The 26,011-nt window shown below is 40.5% G+C and overlaps 1 protein-coding gene across 1 annotated transcript in view; it reads right to left on the bottom strand.

The window, feature by feature from the left end:
- The window catches only part of chsy1 (chondroitin sulfate synthase 1), a 74,207-nt gene that overhangs the window by 39,748 nt on the left and 8,448 nt on the right, over positions 1 to 26,011 (bottom strand). Inside the window, exon 2 of the mRNA XM_084349280.1 lies at positions 25,450 to 25,945. Coding sequence (XP_084205406.1) covers positions 25,450 to 25,945 — 496 coding nt within the window. The remainder of the gene's footprint in view (positions 1 to 25,449; positions 25,946 to 26,011) is intronic.

Raw genomic sequence — 26,011 nt, 5'->3', positions numbered from 1 at the left:
CACAATTTCCTCCCATGATGATGAGATACATTAACATTATCAGAGTGCATAGAGAGCCACAGGAATGAGTCCCAAACCCAGACATAAGAGAGCACTTTTGAGCTTCTGGTTCCTTCATCTCAAAGTCAATGGGTTTTTGGTTAGATGTCTGAAACAGTGAAAAGTTTTTTACAGGCAGACTTTGGTTGCAGACTATTTTAGTGGTGGTGACATTTAAGTCATGTGGTGAGATGTAGTTCGTTTATAGCATAATGTTAGCGTTTAACTTCTGGCATTAGCATTTAGACTTCAAAAATCATAAAAGTGGTGTTCATCGTGAAGATTATCTTTCGATGAAAATGTATTAGCATCATAAATGTATATTCACCGAAGAGCTCATTTTCTATATAATCCAAAATCCAATTGAAAAATTCCATAGGCTTTTTTGTCAAGGGAACCTGGCCGATGCTATCTTCCGGGTGAGCCTACGAAATCACAACATTCCTACAGCACTCTATAAAGTTCACCCGGATCCATTTGGGTATAATACATAATGACACATAAACCAATCAATAAGAGCAATATGAGATGCTACTAGGACTCAGGTCAGGTCAACTTTATTTATATAGCACTTAAGGTGACCTGCTCATTTACAGATATGACACGTTTAAACCAAGTCGACAGGGAGAGCGTCAGACTTTGAAGCCGGTTTGAAATAGTGGCCAAACTGCGTAATTACAACAGTGTCGCGTGAGAGTGAGATGTCAGAAATGTCAGTTATAATATCCGCTAGCTGACTGGCACATGTTTTGAGTACACGGCCAGGTATATCTGGACAAGCAGCCTTATTGAATTCACTCTCAGCAGGATTAGAGCATGGAGAAAGGGTCAGCTCTTTGGAGGTACTTCATGCTTGCTATGCCAGAAAGTTCGACAGCTTCTTGCAATATCTGCAAAGCCAGTGTTCTGAGGGGTGGTGGTGGTGTTGGCACTGCAAAATATAACACAACAAACTTAATCATCACCTCCAGAAGCATCATGCCAAAAAGCAAGCCGAGTTCATCCAGTTAAAACAGGGGGATGATATGACAATGCAGTTAAGTGAAGACAAGTGATAGAGTGAAAGCATCAAAAATAACTGAAAAGGTTATGGAATTCATTGTTTTGGATGAACAACCCCTAACAGTCGTTGAAAACAGCATACTTGACCACCTAGGGACCAACCAAAGTACAGTTTGCCATCACAAAATTATTCTTGTAAGACCGCTCTACCTGAACTGTACAAGAAAACGTGCAAACACATATCGGAAGAGTTAAAAGATGTAAAAGCGATTATCTTCACCACAGACATCTGGAGCTCCGACGTGTTCCCCATGTTGCCTTTAAGTTTAATTGTACCCTGGTTGGACATGAATTGTTAGCCTCACAGCACGATGCTACAAGCAAAAAACTTTCATGGATCACACAACAGCGACTCCATTTCGACTGCCATAAAGGAAATGCTTGACCAGTGGCACACTCCATTGACCAAAGTGCACATCATTTTGAGGGATAATGCCAGCAACATGATAAAGGCCATGAATTGGGAGTCCACAACTTAGGCTGCATTGCACATACAGAGCAGCTTGTAGTCAATGAGGGATTATTATCACAACGGAGTGTAAGTGATGAAGTTGCAAGTGCTAGACAGATTGTGGGATATTTTAAACATTCTCCACTTGCATATTCATGACTGCAAGATATCGAGGTAGAGATGCAAATGCCACCTAAATGCCTGCAACAAGACATCAAGATGACAGCACCTACTATATGATAGTGAGTCCTCTGGAACAGAAGCGAGGCCTGTCTGTCTATGTTGCTGACCATGATGTTACTGCCCACAACACTGACAGCTAACCAGTGGGCCTTGCTTGAAAAAACAATATCCATTTATAATGGATTTGCACTAAGCGTTTACAAACAATTTTGATTCTTATGTATTCTAAATGTTGCTGGTGCATGATTAATTATTATCTTAATAATAAATCATTTAGTACAGTTATATTAGTATTAATTTGTTACTTTTTAGGTTAGTAAGTAAGTTAGGAAAGTAATATCTAAGTCAAGCCTTGTGTAGCTTTGCACTAAGGAATGATCCCAGTCTACTCCACACAGCGGGGTACCAGTTTATTAATTCACCACTGGTATCGTATCGGTACTCAGTGTCAGCCGATACCCAAAGCCCAGGTATCGTATTGATATCAGGACTGAAAAAGGTGGATTGGTGCATCCCTAGTATTGAGGTCCCTGTCCAGTCTCTGCTGAGGTTTTCTCTTTGCCTCCATGAAGCCAGCTTTCAGTCTTGCTCTGACAGTGTTGTATGCTTCCTTGTCACCTGACTGAAAGGCAGCTTTTTGGATCTGGATAGAGCCCTCACCTCTTCATTGATCCAGGCCTTCTGGTTGGGGAGACTTACTGTACACCGTGAAAGAAGCAGATGTAAAACAGTGAAACCCTGAAATGACTTGTTTCACTATCAGAATTTGATCCATTCCGTCTAGCAGAATCACACAATTAAATAATTTAATGCCCATTCAGGTAAGCTGAGGGCTAAACTGTGCAGGTCTCTAGTAGTCATGCTCTACTGGCTGCACAATGCGATGAGGCATAAGATCCAGGTAATTTTACACCCCCAAAAACAAGCTTTTTGGTTTCATGCACCAGTGAGTTGCTTTCATGAACAGGGCTCCACAACGCTAAATCCAGATTGTCAGTAAATAGATCAATGGTTTAAACTAAGTCCCACACGAGCTCAAGTTTAGGTTAGGGTTATCTCTCCTGAACCATTTTATTAATAATCTTTGAACAAGCATGTCGCTCTACAAACACAGTCTTGTTATATAAGACCCAATGAACTAAGTGCTCTTCCAGTTCGCATATTAATGAGTTGCGAAAAAGGCAATGGACACACAGCAAATTGGCAAAGACTTCTGACAATCATTATTAAATGGGCGTTGGGCGGTAAGAAGGTTGAAGAGTTATCCAGGTTGAGTGTGGTGGTGGTGAGCCAGATATCCTACAAATCCAGATCCCATTCTATAGACTCAGTTTCAAATCTGTTCAAACCAAAACAGAAGCAGAACAAAGACTGAATGTTTAGATGATGGCTGGTGGGTGGATTGACATACAGTCAGACAAATACATCCTGGCGTGGATGGATAAAGATTATGGCTTACTGGTTAATGCACTGCCCCCAATGTAGGCCAACGTCAGCAGCAGAGTTTAAATCTGCTTTATCTGCTGGGTAAACGAGTAGCATTTCCTCTCTAAAGACAAGGAGAAAGAGCCTCTGACCACTTCACACCAACCACCAAAACCAGTTTGATTCAGTGTAAGACCTTTTCAGACTCAGGAATACATATCATTGCTGGTTTCATCTATCTGTCATTCAGACATATATGTCTTTTATATTAATGTTCTTTGCAACTTCATTCAGACAGGACACAACGTTTGTAACCTACAGTTTAGGAGCTTCTTTTTAAAGCACAAAAATGTAAATATCAGTTATCTTACCAGTATTAGCCATGAGAGACAGGTAATTATCAGTTAATGTGCATCCCCAGTCTTTTTCTACCCCCTTTGTACCAAAGACACCCAAGGGAAAAATATTTTTATAGTCTGATCTCATATGAGAAGGGTCTCAACAACTTCAAACTGGCTCTTTAGGATTATTTTATAGTCTATGAAACTGATCTAATTTTCTTTGTGCATGAGAGCTGATGATTTATATCTGACATGTTTTGCAGTGATCTAGGCGTGCAGTGGGGACAGGAATGCAGTGTGACAGAGCAGAGGGTTGAAGCATTGTATGGCATTGATAACAGTTCAACAGCAGAATGTAAAACAGGCAGGCAGGTATATATTTGTTGACAGATGAAAACCCTCACTCCTTACACTGAGGCACATCATAACTACCTGGGACGCCTGTCCTGGAACAACTTGCATATTTTACATTCCAGGCATGATGCATGGCCCTGGCAACCCTCCAAACAAACTAACAATGTACTGGAAGATAAAACCATGCTAAACATAGTCCTCAATGCCACAAGCAAAGGGCAAAGAAGGTAAAATATATCCATAAATAAATCCAACAATCACAGAATGCCCCTAAACTCAAATGGAGATGTGCTGCCCTAAAGATTTACAGTATATCATGGTCAGGCCAATGGATGATGCCATCATCTATCACAGGTGACTATACTGATACAGCACTTACCATGACCTGGATTACTGAGAACCTTCATCAACATCTTCCTCAGTATAGTTAGTCGGCTAACTCTGTTTTGAGCTTCTGAGGCTGAACAGGCCTAAGTTGCAGATATGTGGTGCAGAGACAAAGACCCTTTTAAACCCTGCATGGGGATGTATGTTGGACGTTTGCAGGACAGGGAGGTGAATTAGGTATTTCAATTTCTCCAGTGTGAAAATACTTTAAATATGATATTGGAGCCTAAATGGTGCCTGGATCAATACCTTTTTACGATATGTGGTGAATAATGACACCATTTACAAAAACCAGCACCTGTTTCTCGAAAACAGTGGTAACGGAATCAGTCTATAGCACAACATCAGTCGAAATAAGCTGTCAAAGTGCAGAGTCAGAGAGCAAAATAGTAAGACAAGGTCTTTCTGCAACAAATGGTGGCATAAGCAGAGAGCTGCTTTGTTCATGTCTATTCACAGCTTCTCACCTCTACACAACCAGCTAACTACATGTTGCTTTGCTCTTACTCATGTCCAACTAATTGTAGAGAGGAGCACGAGTGTTTTATATCACCTCTCTCAGACAGAATTCAAAGTGGGAACTTTCCAGAGATCCTGCTGCTAGCCCAGGCTGTAGAGCTGCTGGTGTAAATCATGAAGACTACATCAATTTCTATCCAACACTCTGACACTGTGCATTTAATATGCGTGTAATATGTAAAACAGCCTGACAGGTGATCAGGCCTCTCGCAAACATTATGTCTGTATCATGTGGAAGTTGTTAAAGAATCTGGGTTGTGAAGACATCTTTGAAATTCTGGGTCAGTTAACAGGAGCTGCGGTCCTAAAGTGTGGTATGGTCTTCAGCTGAGGAGGGTACGTGTTTCTAAATTTTACACTGTTATATTGCTAATATTTCACAGTTCTTGTACTGTTACTGCTGCTTGTGTTCAGACAACATTTAAAACTTGAAAATTTTGTATCTTTTTTTAGATGAAAGGAAAAAAAATAAAAAATTGCAAACAATACTTTGACAGCCCTCTGGGGTCATCTTTAGGTCTGTCTTAGGTCAGACAGAGTGAAAAGACACGCAAGTTTGTGATGTTATTTCACCAATGCAATACCACTGTGCAGCCCAACAGTAAGTATGGACAAGTGCTATACAGTTATCAAAAATGTCCACTAACCCTCAGTTAATATGCCCATGTTAACGGCACTCTGGGGGTGTAAGATAAAAATAAAGGAGCAGGAAAAATGTAAATGATTTTTTTGATTTGTTCCAAAACTTAAAGCTGTAATAAGTCGTGTTACTTGAATGGGTAATGCAGCTAAATAACCGCAGCCTGCTGGTAACAGTGCTGTTGAAGAAATTCAGGATGAATCATTGGTTTGGGATTAAGCATAAACCTTCTAAAGTTGTGGCTGAGCTCACTGTGGGTTATCCAATTGTTGTAGCGCCCGTGACATTGAAAGATTGACACAGAAACACATAATGAGGAGTAATGGCAGCCAGGCTGAGCCAGCAGCAAGCTGACAACTGCTCAGCCCAATTAACCACAGTGAATGGGCTAATCCCACCCTTGACAACAAACACAGGGAGCTGCTGGCCACTCTGCATGAACTGCATGCATTTCTGCCAGCATAAAGGCTGATGAGCATAATGGATTGGAGATAAAATGACAAGTGAATAGAGACTTGTCAAATCACAAGTAGACAACAAATCAGTTGTCTCAAACACTCGTCACATAAAAAGTGGAAGAGGGAAGTCTGAGTTATATTTGACAGCTAAAGTAATTAAAGCCAGATAGACACAGGACATTTGTATAACCCAAGACACACACTCACATACAGGCTTGATTCAGAGTCAAATGAAAGGAAAATATAGTAAAAGTGCTAACCATATCAAACATTAGGCTATGTCCTCAGAGAATAAGATGACGGTACAATTGCAGAGTTGAAATCGCAAGGGTTGAAAATACTGTGCACTGATTATTGTTCCATATTGTGCAATATTTGTTGTTGCTGTTTCCCTGTCAAGCAGCTTCCTATTCTTATGTATGACTATTATGTTGTATGGCACAGTAAATGTCTCAGTATGCTATGTATGACTTGTTGTCTGTCCATGTTAACTGAAAAAGTGTTCTGAATGGAGAAGATTGAAACACCCCCACACTCTAAAGCCTTCATTGTCTGCTTCAGGTTCCTCCACAAACCTCTTAACAAAGAGGACTGCATTTGATCTACCCAAGTGACCAACTTCGGTTTGTCCCAAGCTCAAAAGCCTCATTCCATTGCCTCGGACAATCCACCACACCTGAGCAGTGTTTTTTTTTTCATCATCAGCTACATCTACTGCATGTTTCCACACTTTGAGCTCCACAAAGAACACTTTTGCTTGGACTCGGGACCCTGTTCAGCCTCAGCTAATAGGTGGAAGGAAGAAGGAGAAATACTCATACAAACCCATGATGTAAACTAGAAACTAACATAAAACAGCAGAGCAAAAACAACTAGAGAAGGCAAGTCCTGAAGAACTTGCGGTTGTGAATGCACCCTGCTGAGAAGCTGACGCCAAATGCGGATTGCTGGCGTTGAAAACTTTGAATAATGTCCAGAATATATGAAATATGTTGAATATTTTAAGGTTTTTGAAGAGCTGATGCTAAATGCGGATTGCTGACGTTGAAAACTTTGAATAATGTCCAGAATATATGAAATATGTTGAATATTTGAAGGTTTTTGAAGAGCTGACGCCAAATGCGCAATGGTGACGTTGAAAACTTTGAATAATGTCCAGAATATATGAAATATGTTGAATATTTTAAGGTTTTTGAAGAGCTGACGCCAAATGCGGATTGCTGGCTGTGAAAACTTTGAATAATGTCCAGAATATCTAAAAACTGTGAAATAATTTAGGGTTTGTTGAAAAGCTAAGGCCAAACTGAATTGGTGGCTTGAATTTATTTGAAGTCTCGTCTGAAGACAATGAAGCTTCCTAATAGTTGGGTGAGAATGAAGGATTAAAAATAGAATATAAGCTGTGAGCCAAACAGGAGTATGAAGAGATGTTACAGTGAGAATGGATCAAATACTCTGAATGGGACTGAAACGTTAAATAAATGTCAATGTGTCAGTGATTGGGAACATTTCAATATTTAGATGGAGATTCTGGCTTGAATGAATGAAAAGATAATAGTTAAATATAGTTGAAATGTTGGGAAATATACTCTGTAATACACTGGGTGTAGTAAACTGACTCATTGATAAATCTGTCTCTCTATCTCGGTTGCCACAGTGACGGTAACCAGGGTGGTCGCGGCAACGGACTGTGGGAGTTGATTTAATAGTGATTTCTGCTGAGGTTCACCTCACATTAACATGCTTCTCCCTCCAAAACAGTAACTGCTATCACTCAAATAATGATATGGTCGAAACTATGAGAGTCTTGTCAACATTTAGTGAAATTTTTGTGTGTGTGTGGTCAAAAATGTGTCTTGTGGAGCAGTTCAGAAAAGTGGATGTGTTTGCCTGCCTCCAGATATTTTTCCTATCAATTACATGGGACTTGATGCGGCAGTTGGTCGGTGTTGCTTTCAGTTAAACGCCCACTGAGCCAAGAGTTTTTGTCCGATTGGCTCCAGAGAACCACTCTAGCGACCGGCACGAATTTTCCTACAAGCTGATGTGGTTATTTTTCTGCTGGAGTGAAAATTGTGGATGCAAGCGCGAGTTGAAGACGAGATTTTCTGAATTTTTTTGAGCTGCTCCCCACTCTGTCAGTTGGCTCCTCCACTCTGGCTCTCAACATTCCACCCCATACACACCAATGCAAAAATCTGAAAGTGCCTGAAAAGTTACCGATGTTTGAACTGCGACTGTGCAAAAAGTATGAATGCTGTGAGAAAGATGAATACAGGCTTGAATGTAGACACATAGTTGAATATTTCAAAGTTTGAATGGAGTTTCTATCTGGAAGTGTGAATGATTAGCTGAGCTTTGAAAATGCTTGAAAAAGTGTGATCCACCCAATACACACCAATGCAAAAATCTGAAACGTTACCGATGTTTGAACTGCGACTGTGCAAAAAGTATGAATGCTGTGAGAAAGATGAATACAAGATTGAAAGTAGACTAATAGTGGAATATTTCAGAGTTTGAATGGAGTTTCTATCTTGAAGTGTGAATGACTAGATGAGTTTTGAAAATGCTTGAAAAAGTGTGAAATTTGAGATTTTTTGAACATTCCGTAATCTGCTTGAATGGGAAAAAATGGCCGGAAAACGCTGAATATCTCGGAAATTATGAATGATATGAATGAGAAAAATAGACGCGGTCGATTCCCAATTGAGATAAATATTTTGGTTTTTGAATGGAGTGAATACGTTGAAAAATGTTGAAGGAGTTAAGGGCCAAACTTTCTGACCCGGAAGATATAATAATAAAAATAAAAAAAATAAAAATAAAGAATTCCGTGCGTAGAAGAACATATGTTGTGAATGCCTCCTGCATTCACAACCAACTAGAGAGGGCAGGTTCTGAAGAACTTGGGGTTGTGAATGCTGGCTGTTAAAAAGCTGGCGCCAAATGTGCATTGCTGGCTGTAAAAACTTTGAATAATGCCAAGAATATAAGAATGATGTGTAATATTTTAAGGTTCGTTTCAGAGCTGGAGCTAAATGGGCATTGTTGACTATAAGAACTTTGAATAACGCAAATATATGAAAATATGGAATATCTTAAGGTTTTGAAGAGTTTATGCTAAATGTGCATTGCTGGCTGCAAAAATTATAATGAGGCCAATAATGTATGAATAATGTGAAATATTTTAAGGTTTGCTGAAAACTAATGTGGTGGCTTAACATGTTGTAAGTTGTAAGAGTATGAAGAGACATAATAGTGGGGTGAGAACGAAGGATTCAAAATATACTATATACTGTATGCTGTATGCAGAACTGCAAAGCTGGATAAATTTGTGTCGAGAAGCAGCTGATGGAGTCTGAAGAGATGTAACAGTGAGAATGAGTCAAATATTATGAATGGGACTGAAAAGTTTAATAAATCTCACAATGTAGAAAAGTGGTAAAGAAATCAAGCAAAAATGTCTGTCTGCCAACTGTTATCGGTTGCCATGGTGATGGTAACTAAGTTGACAGTGGTAACTGACTGAGAAAGTTTATAGTGATTTTAGCTGAGGCTCACCTCACATTATCACCTCAAAGACAATAACTGCTATCACTTAAATGGTGATTAGTAGAAACTATGAGAGTCATTGTGTAATTTTTGTGTGTTTATAGTCAGAAATGTGGCTCGTGGAGCAGTTAAGAAAAGTGGATGCATTTGCCTGCCTCCAGATATTTTCCCTTTCAGTTAAATGGGACTTTGGCAGCACTTGGTCAACTCTCCTGTCATTTAAAAGCCCACTGAGCCAAAAGTGTTGGTCTGATTGCTTCCAGAGGCACGTGTGCAACCAGCACAATTTTTTTACTGATGTCATCATTATGCTGCTGGAGTGAACATTGTGGGAATGGTAATGAGTAAAAGACAAGGTTTTTAGAATTTTTTAGGGCACTTCCCCAGTCTGCCAGTTAGGTCCTTCACTGTGGCTGTCGACATCCTGTCTCATACTCACCATTGTAAACATCTGAAAATGGCTAGAAAATTATGAATATTTGAACTGTGACTGTGTAAAAGGTACGAATGTTATCAAGAAGTTTAATTAATATGAGGAGGTCCTAATCTTTGTGTATATTTCAAAGTCTGAATGGAGTTTTTATGTGAATGTACCAAGGACTAGGAAGAGTTTGAAAATGAGTAGGTTTGAAGGGATTTCTGATTGACTTCCATTATAACTAAGCTTCAAAGAAAGTTGAATAAAACAAAACAAACACATGAGAAACATGTATACTAGACAGGGTTGTTAAGTCACATGTTTGCTGTCAGATCTGTCAGATGACCAGCCAAATAATTTTAGATCTAGTCTTGCGAGTAGGAACCATCAGTTATAGTGTGGATCTAGACTTTTAAACATCCAATAGGAAAATCATTCAAACCGGAAATGAGCAGATTAGTTTAAATGCATCGAATCATTGATCTGTACAGCTACCGCTTCATTTTGAAAATGCAACTTTCTTTGCATCACATCTCCTCTTTGAATAGAGTAATATGCAAACAAGAACGGATCAGATACACTATGTGGACTGACACTAGACCTGGTTCTGGGCAGAGGGCTGACTCTACACTCCGCAGATGGCAGAAAGAGGCTTGACCTCCCACTGGGCAACTGGCCAGGGTTTTAACAAGCCCATTTACCAGAATGGCCTGATCAACATGGTCTTGGGCTCAACTTGGAGATGTTGTGATGAGCAAACTCAGTGACACACAAGGCCTAAAGTAACTGTATTTAGTAACTGTATTTAACTGTAACTGTATTTACTATTAGTATAACTCAAAATTTTAAAATTAAGCTATGGACTGTTTAGTGTCTTTATTCAATGTCTTAAAATTTACCGTTTTATGCATTTATGTTCTCAATAGTTCTCCTACATTTCCCAACAGCCAGTGCCTTGGCTTGCCTTATGGAGTTGAAGGAGCCAGCAAGAAAAATGTTATGAGGGAGGAGGACGAGGGGGAGGCCAGGAGCATGACTAAGGCCTACAGTGGCAGAGCTTAAGAAAGCTTTTGAGTGCCAGTAAATGCCAGCAGCTTTGGCCAAGCAGACAGGAAAGAAGAAAGGAGGCTTCTGGGTACAAGAGAAACAAGAGATGAGGAGGAAAAAGGAGACAGCATAGCTGGAAGAGAACAAGAGCAATGTGGAAAAAGGAAAGAGTTTTTTCAATACCACTGCAAAAGGTTGAATTCAATATAGAATTTCATAGACCAGCAAAATATTGACTGAATGTGTTCTGAAATTACTCCTAAGAGTCTCCTCTAGGCAGAGTGTACACTGAGTGTAGTAATGAAAGGACCAAGAATTGAAGAAAAGGAGACACAAACATGACAAAATCACCATTCATCATTCCATGTGTGTCATATCACATATGATTTAATTCACATTCTTTCACAATTAGCCACATTTACTGTGTCTCCATTAGCTCAACAAGAAATCTCAGTAAGCTCATGTTAAGCCAGCAAAAAATGCATGAAGGAGAAAAAGCAGCAGCTGCTGCCCAACATTTTTCGATGACCAGAGCTTAAAAAGGCTTGAGTAGCTACCAAACAACTAACCAGTAACAAACACATTAACACAGGAACACACGCCCAGATGAACTACATGCATAACAAAGAGTTGTGTTTTATATGCTTTTATATTGCAAATGGAGAGTATATGATAGTCTATGAAGATTTTCATACTAAAAACCTTTGAGTGTCAGTGGAAAAGTCTGTAAATCGTGAAAAAAAAAACTCATTATCACTATTATTCATATTATTCATTATCACTCCACATACCATCTTCTGATCCACTTCCACTCTGGCTAGAATCTGTCTCAAACGTCTTCCTGAGCTTCAGGGGAAACAACTGGACTACATTTTGTCTACATTGTTTCCTGGTTGCATTTGTCTTTTTCAACCTGAAAGCTTTCTAATGTATCCAACATATATACAGTTGCATACTGTAAGTGTAAATGAGGTACAAACAGTCTAGCAGTCCAGTTAAACAGTTTTATTTAACTGTTGTATAAAAGTGAAACCTTTGGTTTGTGAATGGAGACATGAAAGAGAAAAATGGCAGCATTATGTTCCAACAGTCCTGGCAGAATTGGTAAGCATACAATTAGAGAGGGAACAAAGGAGGTGGTGTAAAAAAGGAAAGCAGGAGCATGAGCTGGCAGTGGGCTGGACGTATAGGTGGAGCCTGGCTTGCTCAGCAGCCCACTTTCTCTGGCTGCAGTAACTGGGCCAAGCTGGCCCAGCAGGGTTAACCTCAGCCTGGGATTAGGGGACTGTGCCTGGAAGAAGTCTTTTAAAAAAGAACCAGACACAATGGGCCTCATGCAATAACTTTTTCTTGTTTTGTATCCCAAAACTCACTTCTCACTTTGCTAATATGAGTGATTCAAGTCAGATTCAACAAATTCTCTTAACTGCACAAACTTGTAAATCACCTATTTCAGCCTGAAGAAAAGGGGCTCTAATCTCTTGGGATCTAATAATTAGCATAATCAATGTTCCAAAAAATTGCCATATAAGCTAGCTGTTCTGCTTCGTTTGTTGTCGAGCTTAATTCACAGAAATGTCATAGATGAGTAAAAAAGACTAGATCAAAACCTAGCATATGGCTGGGTTGTGTGTGGTCAATGTCCTCCTGAGGTCATAATCAAGGACTGTTCACTCCTAGTCAGCCGAAAAGAAAACGCTGATGGCATGTCAGATATATTCGTTTGTTCTTGTTTTGTGTGTTTTGTTTGCCTGTAATCAAAGTGTGATACTGACTGCTGACTGTGGTTCTCGTGAAATAAATCCAAGGTGTTAAAGATGCATGTATTATTGCTTCTGTTTGGGCTAATGTTTGTCCACCTGTTGTTGCCGGCTCTGATGCAGACTCTGACAACAGAAGAGCACACTTCCACAGCTGAGTGGATGCTGCAGACGGCCTCAGTGTCTGTGAAATTCTCTGCTACAGCTGTGAACAACTTTGACCTGTGGAATTCTACAGGACGTTCGATCATCATACAGCCTCACCTGCCAGTTTTCTTTAGCAAAATATCAAAAAAGGATGTGATTTTTTTAATTTCAGAGCAAGCAAATAGACACAACACTTCTTGTTTTTGTTGTCAATCAGTATTCTAAAACCAAACGAGTAGCAGTTTACCAAGTGGAGCTTAATGCTAAGCATGGACTGGACTAACAGTTTGCCATGAGTGCCGCATTCAAGCTACAGAGTATGTTAACTTGTTGTGCTTCATCATGCTGTGTGCTGTTATCCTCTTATGCAAGCTCCAGCCTGGGCACCAGAACACATGACGGAAATAGAAGCTGTTTGGGCCGACAACCAAAACGTTAAATGAACCTCTCTTAATCAGGCAAGTTTCAACCTTAGCTGCAGGTACAACATCATGCCTGGACTGCCAGTCTGAATGGAAGGTGGCACTGCTGATTTCCTTCAGCTCTCACTTCAGGCCAACCACTACCCATTCAACCTACAAATATTCATCAAACAACTAGATGGAAGAAGTCACTAGAGGCCTTTATGCAAATCTACACACAATATGAGATGGACAGAATACGTGGCTAGGGTAATAATAATAACAATAGTGTTAATGGTGATAAAATAGAGTCTGTTTAACAACTCTGACTGCATGTCTCAGCTTGTAGGACACCGCCTTGTATACTTTCACATCTCCAAAAGCAAGTCTTCAGTTGCAAGCAGCAGCAAACAGAAATGGATCAATCAACCTATGCTTTCTGGTTGGGAAATCACTGTAGGGATAATACTGTTGACCAATGTTGCTATAAAACTTGATGTTGTCAAAGCTGGACAGGAACACATTCCTGTCAACATCACTACTGCAGTGCTGCCCCTGATAGGGTAGTGTAATGCCTCAACTGTCATAACCTTACCTTCCTAAACCATCCCTTAATTATATTCCGGTATGACAAAGATAGCAGCATGGTCTGACTTGCTATAATGGTGGGAGAAAAGGAGAACAACAATGTTTCAGAGTCCTACCCTGGTGTCAAATGTATTGTGAGGTTCAGTTCTAAAAGAAGATTTTGATAGACAGGTCAGAATCTGCTCCTGAAAAATTCATTCACAGCACCTCCTGGTTTATTTGTGATGTTTTAATTTGAATGAATGAACAGTGTGTATGATTTAATTTGAAATGATTCTTTTGTGATTAAAATGGTAATAAAGCTATTATAGGCAGAACAATACAATACTTTCTTATTTAACATTGTGTTGCAGTTGTCAGTTAATCTGACAGCAGTCAGTTCAGATTGTGTGCCGCGTTGATAGTGTTACAGAAATGTTCAAAGTTCGACCTTGTCGGATTGCATTGATGACTTTTAAGTGAATGTGCCTGCGGGGTTTATACATACACACTGACATTTAAAATTGCCATCAAAATTACATTTGCATGTCTGTTCAGGGCTCCACAGGAAAAGCTTGGAAGCAAGTCAGGCCAGTATTCCATGGTGTGCTACATGCAAATCAGTAAGCAACCACATAGCTTAAGTGAAAGTCAAGCAACGCCTGTTCTTTCTGAGGACCCTGACCCCTAAATTCCACCAGATCCATGTTCGGTTTGTCTCCACTCCGTCACGGCAGCAGAGCTGATAGGTTTCACTCTAGTCTATTTGTTTACTTCCACTGGCTCAGTTGCGTTGCGTATCTACTCCGTTGCAGCTCAAGAAGTCCGCAACCTTTCCTTAGCAAATAGGCAAGGCTTCCATTTCTGCCGGATGCCGGAGCACGGCGCAGCAATTCAGCCAAATTCAGCACAGAGCAGACAGGAAGTCACACACTGAAACAACAACAACATAACATCCGGTTAATTGTCATTATAAAACACTCCGTGTTGACGCCAGCCCAAAAATCTCAAAGAAGAGACAAATCCAGGCTCTTCTAATCCTTTGGTTGGGAACACATCTTGTTGTTATGTTTATAACACATACGTATAACTTCGATTGCACATAATTCTTTAATTATCGCGGGAACTCTTCGGTCTTGCTACTCCAGCTGTCTGGCAGTGCTGTGCCGTGCTGCACTCAAAATGGAGCCGGTGGGAGTTGCCGGACGACGGAGCACAGAGCAAAACCGTACCGGAGCCGCTCCGCAACGCACACTGGAATGCCCGGATGAGGCGTAACTGACTTCCCCGTGATCTTTTGAAGAACTTCTACTGCTGCACAATAGAGAGTATCCTGATCTACGGCTGTACTGTCTGAAACTCTAGCTGCACTGCAGCAGAAAAGAAGGACCTTCAGCGGATCATCAAAACTGCTCAGTGGATTGTAGGCTCCCCTCTACCATCCCTCAGAGACATCTACTTGAGCCATCTTCACAAACAGGCCTTATCCATCGGAAGGGACACATCACATCTAGAACATTCCATGTTCACCACCCTCCCTTCAGGCAGACTCCGAACGATTCACACATGGACTAACAGACTCGGAAACAGCTTGTTCCCCAAAGCTGTGGACAAACTTTTGTAACCGTAACCTCCTCTCCCAAACAGACAAGAATATATATGTTATGTTATGTTATGTTACTTTGATAGATTTTATAATGCTACTGAACGGGATTGCTACAAACAGTTTTGTTGTATTCTTTTTATACAATGACAATAAAGTATGTATTCTTTAAAGAAAGAGCATGCCTACCACAAGCATGCAGATGAAAAAAACAAACAAACATAACAAGTAGTTACATTGCAACACAGGGGAAAGTACCCTGAACTGGAAGAAGCAAAATCCTTGACAGAATGAGATAGGACTTAATTATAGCCCCATTCACACTGCCTTTTCAAGGCGGGATTCTTGCGCTGATACTCCACTTCACCGTCTGTATGAAAGTTACAGAGGCCGAATGCGGGGACAGTTTCATTCCACCTCTAATCCGCCGGCAGTGATAGTAACAATGCCGCAAAAAACACAAGACGACATCTGTATGAAAGGGTAAGCCAGCAGCATGGGACAGGAGTGTGTCGGTCTGACAGCGTTCACAGTCTAACAACTAAACAGATCCTTCACTCATCATACAAAAGAGAAATCGCCCATACATCAATCCACAAAGCAAAGTTACAAGAGCAAACAACAGTAATGTGGTAGCAGGTAGTGTCTTTGGCATTTTATATGATGAAAAAAAATACAGAACTTGTGTGTCGTGTCACTATAAAGTCACTGTCCTACTCTTGGTCACATTTCCACCCAAAAAAAACTGAGCCCGTCCCCGGCAGCGAGAGCCAGGCGGTGATTATGTGACGTGATTTCGAGCAAAAAAAAATATCTTTGTCGCTTTTCACTACTGTGTTGTTGTAGTTATTGACTCTGGCAGCTTTTATAGAAAAAACATCACCACAGTCAGCCCTCCCAACCGAGTCTTCAGTGAACTTCCCCCGGAAAACAGCATCCCTCTACAAAAGTGAGAGCCAGACAGGGACAGCTATTGACTGATGGCAATTATGTGATGTAATTAAGAGCAAAACACTTATTTTTGTCACTATCCACGATGCATGGTGGGTCAGGATCTCAATCACAGCACTTAATCACAGCATCTGTATAATTATAAACAATCGAGACATTTTTAGATTTACAGGTGGTAATCGGGGGGGGGGGGGGGGGAGGGACAAAAACACACAGATCTCAATGTTATGATGTGTACCCATGACGGCATTCTGTGTGAAATGACACTGGAGCAGCTCTATGCTGGCTCTGCTTGGTTCAGTATGAACAAACAAAGGCGGCGTAAAGGCGAGGTGGTGTAAAGGCGAGCCTTCGTTGTGGCGATATTGCGGAATCTCTGTGTGAAAAGGGTTTATGACAGAAAAGGGAGTTTAATCAGAAAAAGCACAGTAATCAAGACTTTTACAGGTTTCAGTGGTTGCTACTAGTCCTATAAATCTCTGTCTCATTAAGTCATCCCCCCCTCCCAAAATGTCACCATCCTGCATACCAGTTGACTGCTGCTGCAGCCACACATAGCCTGTACTTCATGCTGCAGAGCTGTAATTTATGCTAATTCAGCACCCTGGCCTTCCATTTCTGTTTATTTTTGAATGGTGAGTGTAAACATTTATTTGCTCTTTGGGCCTCGCTCACAGGGCCTACTTTTAGCACGATGCGAAGGCGCTGCTGAGGAGAGACAGAGGAGAAGCACACAGAGCGGTGGCCACAGGATGTCTGAAAATACACAACGCTCACCACATACTGAGCTGTCTGAACACACTCCACAACAGGAAAGGACAGACACATACAGTACACGGGAGCAGACATAGCTGTTCACTATTAACATAATACCTAATACAGATAGTGATAATGTAAAAATATAAAAATGTATATATAAATATATTAAAAAAAACAGGTCAGTGATATGTGTTGGATAACTTGATTTCTTTCACATTAATAAAATTGTTTGAGAGAGATTTCTTGAAGGCTATTTGATCTGAAGTTTTGTAGCTGCAGAATAATATAATGGAACATGTTCATGAGACAACAATCATTTTTGAACAATTTAGTTAGTCAAACATGTTATGACCATTTTTTTTAATTTAACAAAATGTAAAACTGATCAATGCCTCAGTGCTAATATGAACTTTTCCTATAAGAAATATAAAAATGATTCTATGCAAACTTTCAATACCTGACATGCAATATTGGACAAGCAGGTGTGCTTAATCCTTAAATGTACTGTTAACCGGTCGATGGCCTGATTTTAAAGTTATGAATCGGTTGAGTGAAGCTGCTATGCTGCTTCTTCCTCACAGCGTCTTCAAATTCTCGCAAAAGTTCAAAGGTCAGCACGAGACGCGTCACAGTAATGTTATCCTTGCCTTCCAGGTAAAAACAAAAGCAACATGTCCGACAACGGCGGTAAGATTCACAATGCATCCTCAAATCTAAACTCAAAAGTTTGGAAGAGATTTGGATTTTATATTAACGTTCACCTGGTGCGCTGCATTGGGGAAACCTGTGCAGGCGACGAGGATGCTAGTAAAGCTAGCACTAGCAAGAACATGCAAGACAAAGACACAGGGATTAAACACTTTTCCAGACACAACGTAGCAACAACTCGGTGAGGTCTAAGGTAATCATGGCATCTGTAGCCTGTTTTATTGCTAAGGACTTACGACCTGTCTGCTTTTGAATTTATCACTATCATTAGCTGTATTCTGTGACTGCTGGTAGTACACACTGTAAACTGTCATTGTCTACTGAAATTATGTACTGAATTGAACCATACTGCACAGGGTTTACTGTCTACTGACAGTTGCACAGTGCACACTGTTTTTAGTTTGTTATCAGTTGTAAACATTTGTTATTCATAGGTGTGATTTTATACACTGATTATTAGGAAGCAGAGGAGACAGACAGTCACGGACATCCAGTTCAGAGAGAAATTAATTTCCAAAAACTGTGTTGGAAAGTTCAAAAGTCAAAATGTATTGAAAAGAGATTAATATAATCATTTCCAAAATCCATAACATTTTTCTATCTAACGTAATATTCTGCGTCAGTCTATATTTGTTGGCATTTAGCCTTTCAAAAACAACATTTTAACTATGGTCACAAAACTGTTTGCTAACCTAACATAGCTGTCTGTACTGTTCATGTATCTGGAGGACTACTGTGCTACAATGTTGGGGAACACTGAGAAAAGAAAGTTGCACTGGGAATTTACAGCAGAGAAAAACACCTTAAGAGCCACTTGCTTCTTAAATGTCTCTATTGAGGGAGAGCATGTGTGAAAGGGCCTGAGGAGAAAGTTGGGTTGAGAAACGGACAGAGAGAAAGCATGTTGAGGCATCGCTCATGAGTGTGGGCAGCAGACTTCCTGTGTATTGGTCTAGCATGAGCAAGCCTGGTTGATCCAGAAATACAGGCCCGCTGAGAGCTATAGCACTGAAACAAGGAAAAAAATATAAAAAAGAAAAAAAGACTGAGACAGAACTGATGGATCACTGTCTTCCTCAGCATGTCAGTACAATCACATGCTTTGTCATACTTCTCTGCCTTGTGACTCCATTTTTAGGTCCCAAAGTTTCTACAACTACAGCAATTACTCCATTCACATGAACTATGAATCTGGCATAGAGTAATCTGGAGTTGTGTTTTCAAAAGAAAATAGAAAAGATCTAGCAATATGCATGGAGCATGCTGCAGTGACAGCTGATGTAGCATAAAAAAATGCACTGCAGAATCAGACTGCTGAACATATGTATATCAGAACTGGTGTCCATAAAGTCAACACAGTCAGACATCCATCCTTCAAGGTTTTCTTTTAAAACTGAAAAATACCAGACTTGACTAGTCACATTAAAGTGGAGAGAATGCTTAGAAGGAGTTTTTGGTCTTATGAGGGGAGTTGGCTGTTGGCAGACTGTGACACTGCAGATGATTCAGCAGTTGCTGCAATGACAGTCAAAGACATTAATTATGATTATAGTTGAAACCATCCTCTCAAACACTGACTGTAACTGTGTCTGTGTGTTCACCCTGAAATAGACCAGCACCCTGTCCAGCGTTTCCTGCCTCTCTCTAAATGTCTCTGGTTAAATGCATGCTGGGATGGGCTCCTTCACCCTGTAAGGCTTTTACCACGCTGTGGTGACGGAACCAAGAGCACCATTCTGTGGTTCTATATATAGAATTATTTTTTCAAGCTACTGCTTGAGTTTTAGAGACAGTTTCTTCCACAACAACTCTCCACTCCACAGGGAAAGATGGCAGTTACACTGCGGCGGTCCCACCACTGTATTTTGCCAATGACCATGACTTTGTCTTAAAATTACCTGAATGAATGGAAGCATACTAAATCACATGTAGAACTGAATTGTTGATCTTGCTCCTCTTTTCAGTATGAAACTGGGATACACAGATTTCACCCCAACACCACGTCACAAGTCAATTTCCAATGTTGTAGATTTCTACAGGGATGTTTTACATGTTGTCTAGCCTTTGTCAGTACTCAGATTCAGACTGCTTCATATAAGTGATGTGATGCAGTGGCTAACAGGCAGAGAATATCTTTATTAGAGGCAGGTGCAGTGACTTTGTCCTGGATAAAACACAGTCCAAAACCATGAGGGGAGTTAATGAATATCACTGCTCTCAACGCTTCCTTGTTAATTATCCTGATTAAATAAAAATCTGTCAGAAAGGACGTGACAACATGTGAATACAGCAAAAAAAAAAGAAGGTGAATTGTGAGCCATTGCTCCACTTCCTTATGTAATTTGCATAAGGCCCTGCCAAGACATGTCAGACAGCAGGCTGAGCACTCCCAGAAACAGGCTCTCCTCTGATGACGGGGCTGCCGCATTTCTTTCATACCTCTGTCCCAGCATGGGGCTGCTGTGGTGGACTCAACAGGTCAGTAGTGTTGTCCTAATAACCTTTGACTTTATAGACAGCAACAACCATGGCACGTCTCCTAAATGACTGAATTCCATTCAGTCCAGCAGACTTAAGGCAACCTGCCTGCTGAATCAAAGCAATGAACTACAGTTACACCTCACAGCTTATTCACTTTACTCTTTGAAGTGAACAAATGCCAGTTTAAGTTATTTCTACTTTGGCTGATATTATATGTGGATAGTTTTTTTGTATTTGCGTGCCTCAGCTCTCTAAGTATTGCATGCTTTAAGTGATTTATGTGTAAACTATCAAGCGATGTGGAAAATAACATAGCCATGTGTCACTAACAAATCCTTTTAGTGTAAACATCACACAACAGTGCAGGCAGGACGAAGTGTGGCAGCCAATGGAATGGTATTCTGTAAACCGAGTCAGATCAGTGGTCAGACCGAAGCCCACACACAAAAGCAAGGATCCCTATGACCCAGTGATGACCTGCTATTAGTCATTATACAGTTACACAGACATCACTTCACTCAAAAAGACACACAGTAGTGATGTGCGAAACCACTGATTTCCTTTTTGGATCCAAAATTGTAGTGATAGCATAGTTACGTCCTATTGTGGCCCTGTTGTTGATAAAATATATAGTAAAGATATCAAATTGATTGATTGATTAATATGACAATCAATCCTGGAACAATAACAGTTAGGATTGGAAGTATTGATTTTCTCCCTGTCCATGTGCACATCACTAAGAACTGTTAAAACCCAGTGAAACACTTTCACCAAGCGTACAATTTGCTGCAGTCATAGTGATGAATCCAAAGGGGCTGATCGCTTAGCTTTGGATGTTAGCAACCAAATTTATGTATGTAAATTATGTCCCAATTTGGACTGCAGCTTTGGGGGAAATCAAATTGGTGCACTACAGTCAGAAGAACATCTTCTGTAACTGCCCCACTGTCCTTCATAGACTGATGTAACCTTACTGAACACATAAAATACCATGACATAAGCAGATCCTGCTAATCGACGTACTGTACGTGGTGTCTACCTGCAAATGTACAAACCTCATTCTGGTAAAAAGCATCTCTTCTCTATGCTTGAGAATAATGGCCTCTTTACATGGTTCATGACAACCACATTTACATTTACTCACAAAGTCTCCAGTGAAGAAAAACAAACCTAGGGACTGGACTATGTTCAGTGTTTCCCATTAATTAACTATTAATTAATATTCATGTAATATTAGACCTATAAATGGTTTTCTAATTTTAGCAAGGTCTTTTTATTAATTTGTTTTTTTCAAATTGTCAAGCATCACAATTGCGTTGTATCATTTTATAGTTATTTAAATAAATTGAAATGAAATGTTAAAATTACTTATCTTTTTTAATTTCTGTGTTATTAGAATATGAGGTGTCCCATTTTGGAAAAATGACTTTGGTAGATGGACCGAAATCCACATCTCGTTATGGGGTAAAATACGTTCTATCAAAATGATGACTGCACCCGTGATTTACTATGCCTTGTCACATCTCCCTCTGACTGTTTCTGATTCTTACTTCAGAGATATCGATTGGCTTATTCTAAACTTTTTGGGTAGCAGTTCACAACATCGCTCAGAGATAAAGAAACTGCAGACTTGTACAAAGAGAGGGGGGTTCGCCCTTACCAATTTTAAATGGTACTATTGGGCTATTAATGTGAAATATGTAAAAACATATTGACTTTTAAGGCAGGAGATAAACCAAGCTTGTAACAGATAAAGACTGAAGTGTGTAACAAGTTATCTCCCTGGTTTGGTTTATTTGGCACAAACTCGCTACAACAGAAAGATCATCCTATTATTGTGAACACTTAACTAAAATGGAACAAATTGCACAGAGCTGGCCGTTGGGACTTTTTCGAATCCCCCCCAAGCGCCTCTATGGAACAATAGTCGAATCTTGATTGGTGATAAAATAGTTAATTGGAAGTTAGGGCAAAAAACTGGGATTACCTGTGTATTTATTTAATAGCAGTACAATGCAACTCCTAAGTTTCAACCAAACTGTTGATGACTATAAATTACCAGATAACCAATTCTGGAGGTATGTTCAAATGGTTAGGAAGTCCCCTTACCTGCCCTATTGGCAGCCCAGCTGAGGATCTGCTCACTAAATCATTACCATATAGGGGCAACTGCCTCAAAGATATATCATCTCCTACAGGAACAATTGGGTGCCTCTTTGGTCAAGGTGAAAACACAATAAGCGAGGGACATGGCTGTGGACATATCTCCAGAAGACTGCAAAGCATGCTTAAATAACATTAACATGATATACAAAGAAATGGGTAATAGATTTATTTAACTGAAAATAATACACATATGGCACCGGACTCCACAACAACTGTTTAATTGGAACTTGATACCAGTGGACTCTTCTTGGAGATGTGGTCGGAGCGGTGCTTCTATTCTACACATACTATGGTCATGCACAGCACTTAAAGACTGGTGGAACAATGTACAACAGATTATTTATGAAGTCCTGAATAAAAAATCCTAGTTTCTGCAAAACTGTCTATTCTGGGTCCAACCACTGAGCTTCAGGATTCTGATTTGTCCCCTTTTGAGAAAAGGTGGATTATCTTGGCATTTCCCCTTATGAAGAATGGACCAGAACAATTGCAAAATTGGCTGCATACGAGAGAGTGACATACTCCCTATTGGACAAAAAAAAAAATCACAAATCTCTTCAAGTTGGTCCAAAGTTAACCAAGGGTCCCTGCAAGGCTTCTCATGGCTCCAATGCAATAGCAAGCATTCTTCATAAATACAAATGTATTGAATAGACAATCTCATTCAGTGCAGCTTAATTTCTGTTAGAGCTTCTGCTAAAGATGGTTTGACAATTCCCTGAGTCATCAAGCCATAACGGCATCAAATAACGATTCTTGTTTTCCAATTATCAGCATCGGTGAACTTTCTGTCAGATTGCCAATAAAATAAACTAATGTGCTACTTTGGCTCTGATGCAACATGCTTTTACACAATGTTGCGCCCACAAAAATATCTGATTGATAACACGTCACAATTAACATCCTATAAAACAGTACAATAATCAAAATCTGCAAAGTAACTAGTAACTAAATGTATCAAATAAATGTAGTGGAGAGGAGAGGAAGTATAAAGTAGTAGAAAATGGAAATGCTCAAGTAAAGTACCTCAATCTTGTTTTTATCTCATCACTGGTTTTGACACATGACACCGAGTGTAATATGGTGCTAAAAAACTGTCAGTAAAATCCTCTTATTCTGAAGCTTCTCATGCTCACGTTTGTTGACACTTTCAAAGTGATGTTGATTCAACTCTTTCATTTTCAACTGTGGACTGTGTGGTGGTGTTGAATTACACAGCATGTAGTGAGCAGCCAAAGACACATGACTCGAATCATGTCGAGGGAACTTGTCATTTACAAGCACATGATGTGGCAGTTATTGTATTCATTAAGGGTGTCACGAAATCGACCGAAATCAAGTGAAGTCACAATCTCAAATTAAAAAATTGAATCGTCGATGCTGCCACGCCCCCATGTCACGTCCGGTCGGCTTGCCAAGGGGGGAAAAAAACACACACTTGTTGAAGTGCTGCGAGTCAACCTCCTCTAACTTGGCCACTAGCTAAGCCAGCAGCTATAAGCTACAGCCAGTCAAATGATAGCATGGTGTTACACCATTCCTGTTCGGCTCCCGGACCGTGGTCAGGAAGCACAGGGGAGATGATTTCCTCCAGGGCAGAAGTTTATGTTTACCTTCGGGGTGAACCCCCTTTCACGTGTTAAGCTGGTGGGGAAATAATACCAGGGAGCTTTGCTGTATCTTGAGGAGCCGTCGCCTTTATTCACAGCCAAACTGCAGCCTATATTGTACACTTTATTGCTTTCACTACTACTGCTACTCCTTTCGCTTCTCCTTCCTCTCCCATTCATTCACTGTCCGCACTTCAAACGCTCCCTCTCTCGCTCGCCCACTCACACCTTATGCACCTTACGCACACACACCTCACGCACTGCCCCATTCCTGAAAAGGGGCTACGCCACTCTTACAAAAATGGCAACTGCAGATGCAGGAGACCCATCGACAGAACTTGAACCCCCTCCTCTTTCACTGAAGTCGCCGGTGTGAAAGTATTTTGGATTTCCAGTGAGTTATGTTGACAACATTCGCGTTGTCAACAAAAAAGCAACAGTTTGCAAGCTCTGCTACGTGCGTGTACCATATTCTTCCACTGGCAGCTTAACTGAACTTAATTGTTCAGAGAAGACTATGGACATGGCTGTTTTATTTTTTTGTTTGTTTTGTTGTAAACTTGAATGTCATCTTCTGTGAAGAAGACTGCAGTTACAAAAGAGAAACAAGATGGCAGGTTATTTTGTTTAAGTTTCCAATTGACTGAAGATATAAGTTATAAGTTATTGTTACATTATGTTGTTAATAAATGTTTTAAATTTGACAATGTAAGTGTGGTACATTGCGAACAAAGGTCAGATATTATATTGCATAAAAGTCTAGTTTAAAAATGGCATAGCAACCTGTGCTTTAAAAAAAGAAATGTAAAAATTGAGAATCGAATCGAACCGTGACCTTAGAATCGACTACCAGTAGATCTACACTTCAACCCACCTATGGTCATGAGCCTAAGTTAGTGACCAAAACAATGAGAACTCTGTGTGCAAGTGGAAAAGCATCCTCACAAGGTAGCACCGGGCTGTGACAAGCGCAAGCTATACTGCTTGGAGCATCAAATATTAGTGGATAATCTTCAATGAATCTTCCAGCTCCCAGCCCTCCTCTACAGAGTGGCTGGGATGGCCAGATAGCATATATTAAGTAAAGCCGCTACTTCCTCAAGGGAGTCAGTCAACATATTTGAGGTATCTGATCAGGATCCTCCTAGGTGCCTTCATTTGGAAGTTTTACCGGCACATCCAACTGGATGGATACCCCACAGGGTGCAGAAGATAAAACTATATCACTCAAAATATTAAAATATTGCCTCCTCAGACGCTGCTGCTGACTGTGCTTGTAAACGGACCAAACCACAATAGCCAACTTTCAATTGTTTTTAGAAAACCGACATACACCTGTCCCTTTTACCTCACGCAGTGTAATTCTCCTTCAGTTTGTTGAAGAAAAAATTATATGAAAACCAAAATTAAACTATCTTACCTCATAGGACCAGACGCACTGGACCCCCGCAAACCTTCTGACACAACGGCCCACCTCCACATCCTCATGGGTGGTGTACATCTCTTGCAGACACTCTCGGATGTGGGGAACCATCCTCTTGAGGACCTCACGGCTCATGATGACCCCTGGCCCCCCCATGCAAAAGTTCTCACCAGGCTCCAGGGCCAGTTTCCCTAGCTCATCCCGGGCCCCCATGCCTGTTTGACCCAGGAAGATGGCTTCACTACTGTTGAGACTGCGCAGGAAGCTCTCCAGCCTCTCACTCTTGATGTAGACATCATCGTCAGCCCTCATAAACCACTCGTACTTGTCCAGGTAATGGTCATGCATATACTTCAGCATCATGAAGGACTTCTTCTGGGGTGGGTATGAGTCATCCACATTCCTCAGAGCCACTATGGGAATAGGTATGCCAGTGTTAGAGCCCTCGCTGGAGAAGAACTCCACTCGACCTGGTATTGTCTGAGCCCACGTCCTGTAAACACACACACATACACACACATTGGGATTATCTGTAACATTTAAGAATCAGCAACCCACA

This window comes from Pagrus pagrus, assembly GCF_965226575.1.
Source record: "Pagrus pagrus genome assembly, chromosome: 1".
Taxonomy (NCBI): domain Eukaryota; kingdom Metazoa; phylum Chordata; class Actinopteri; order Spariformes; family Sparidae; genus Pagrus; species Pagrus pagrus.
The sequence above is the reverse complement of the archived record's forward strand: the minus strand, read 5'-3'. Positions and strand labels throughout refer to the sequence as shown.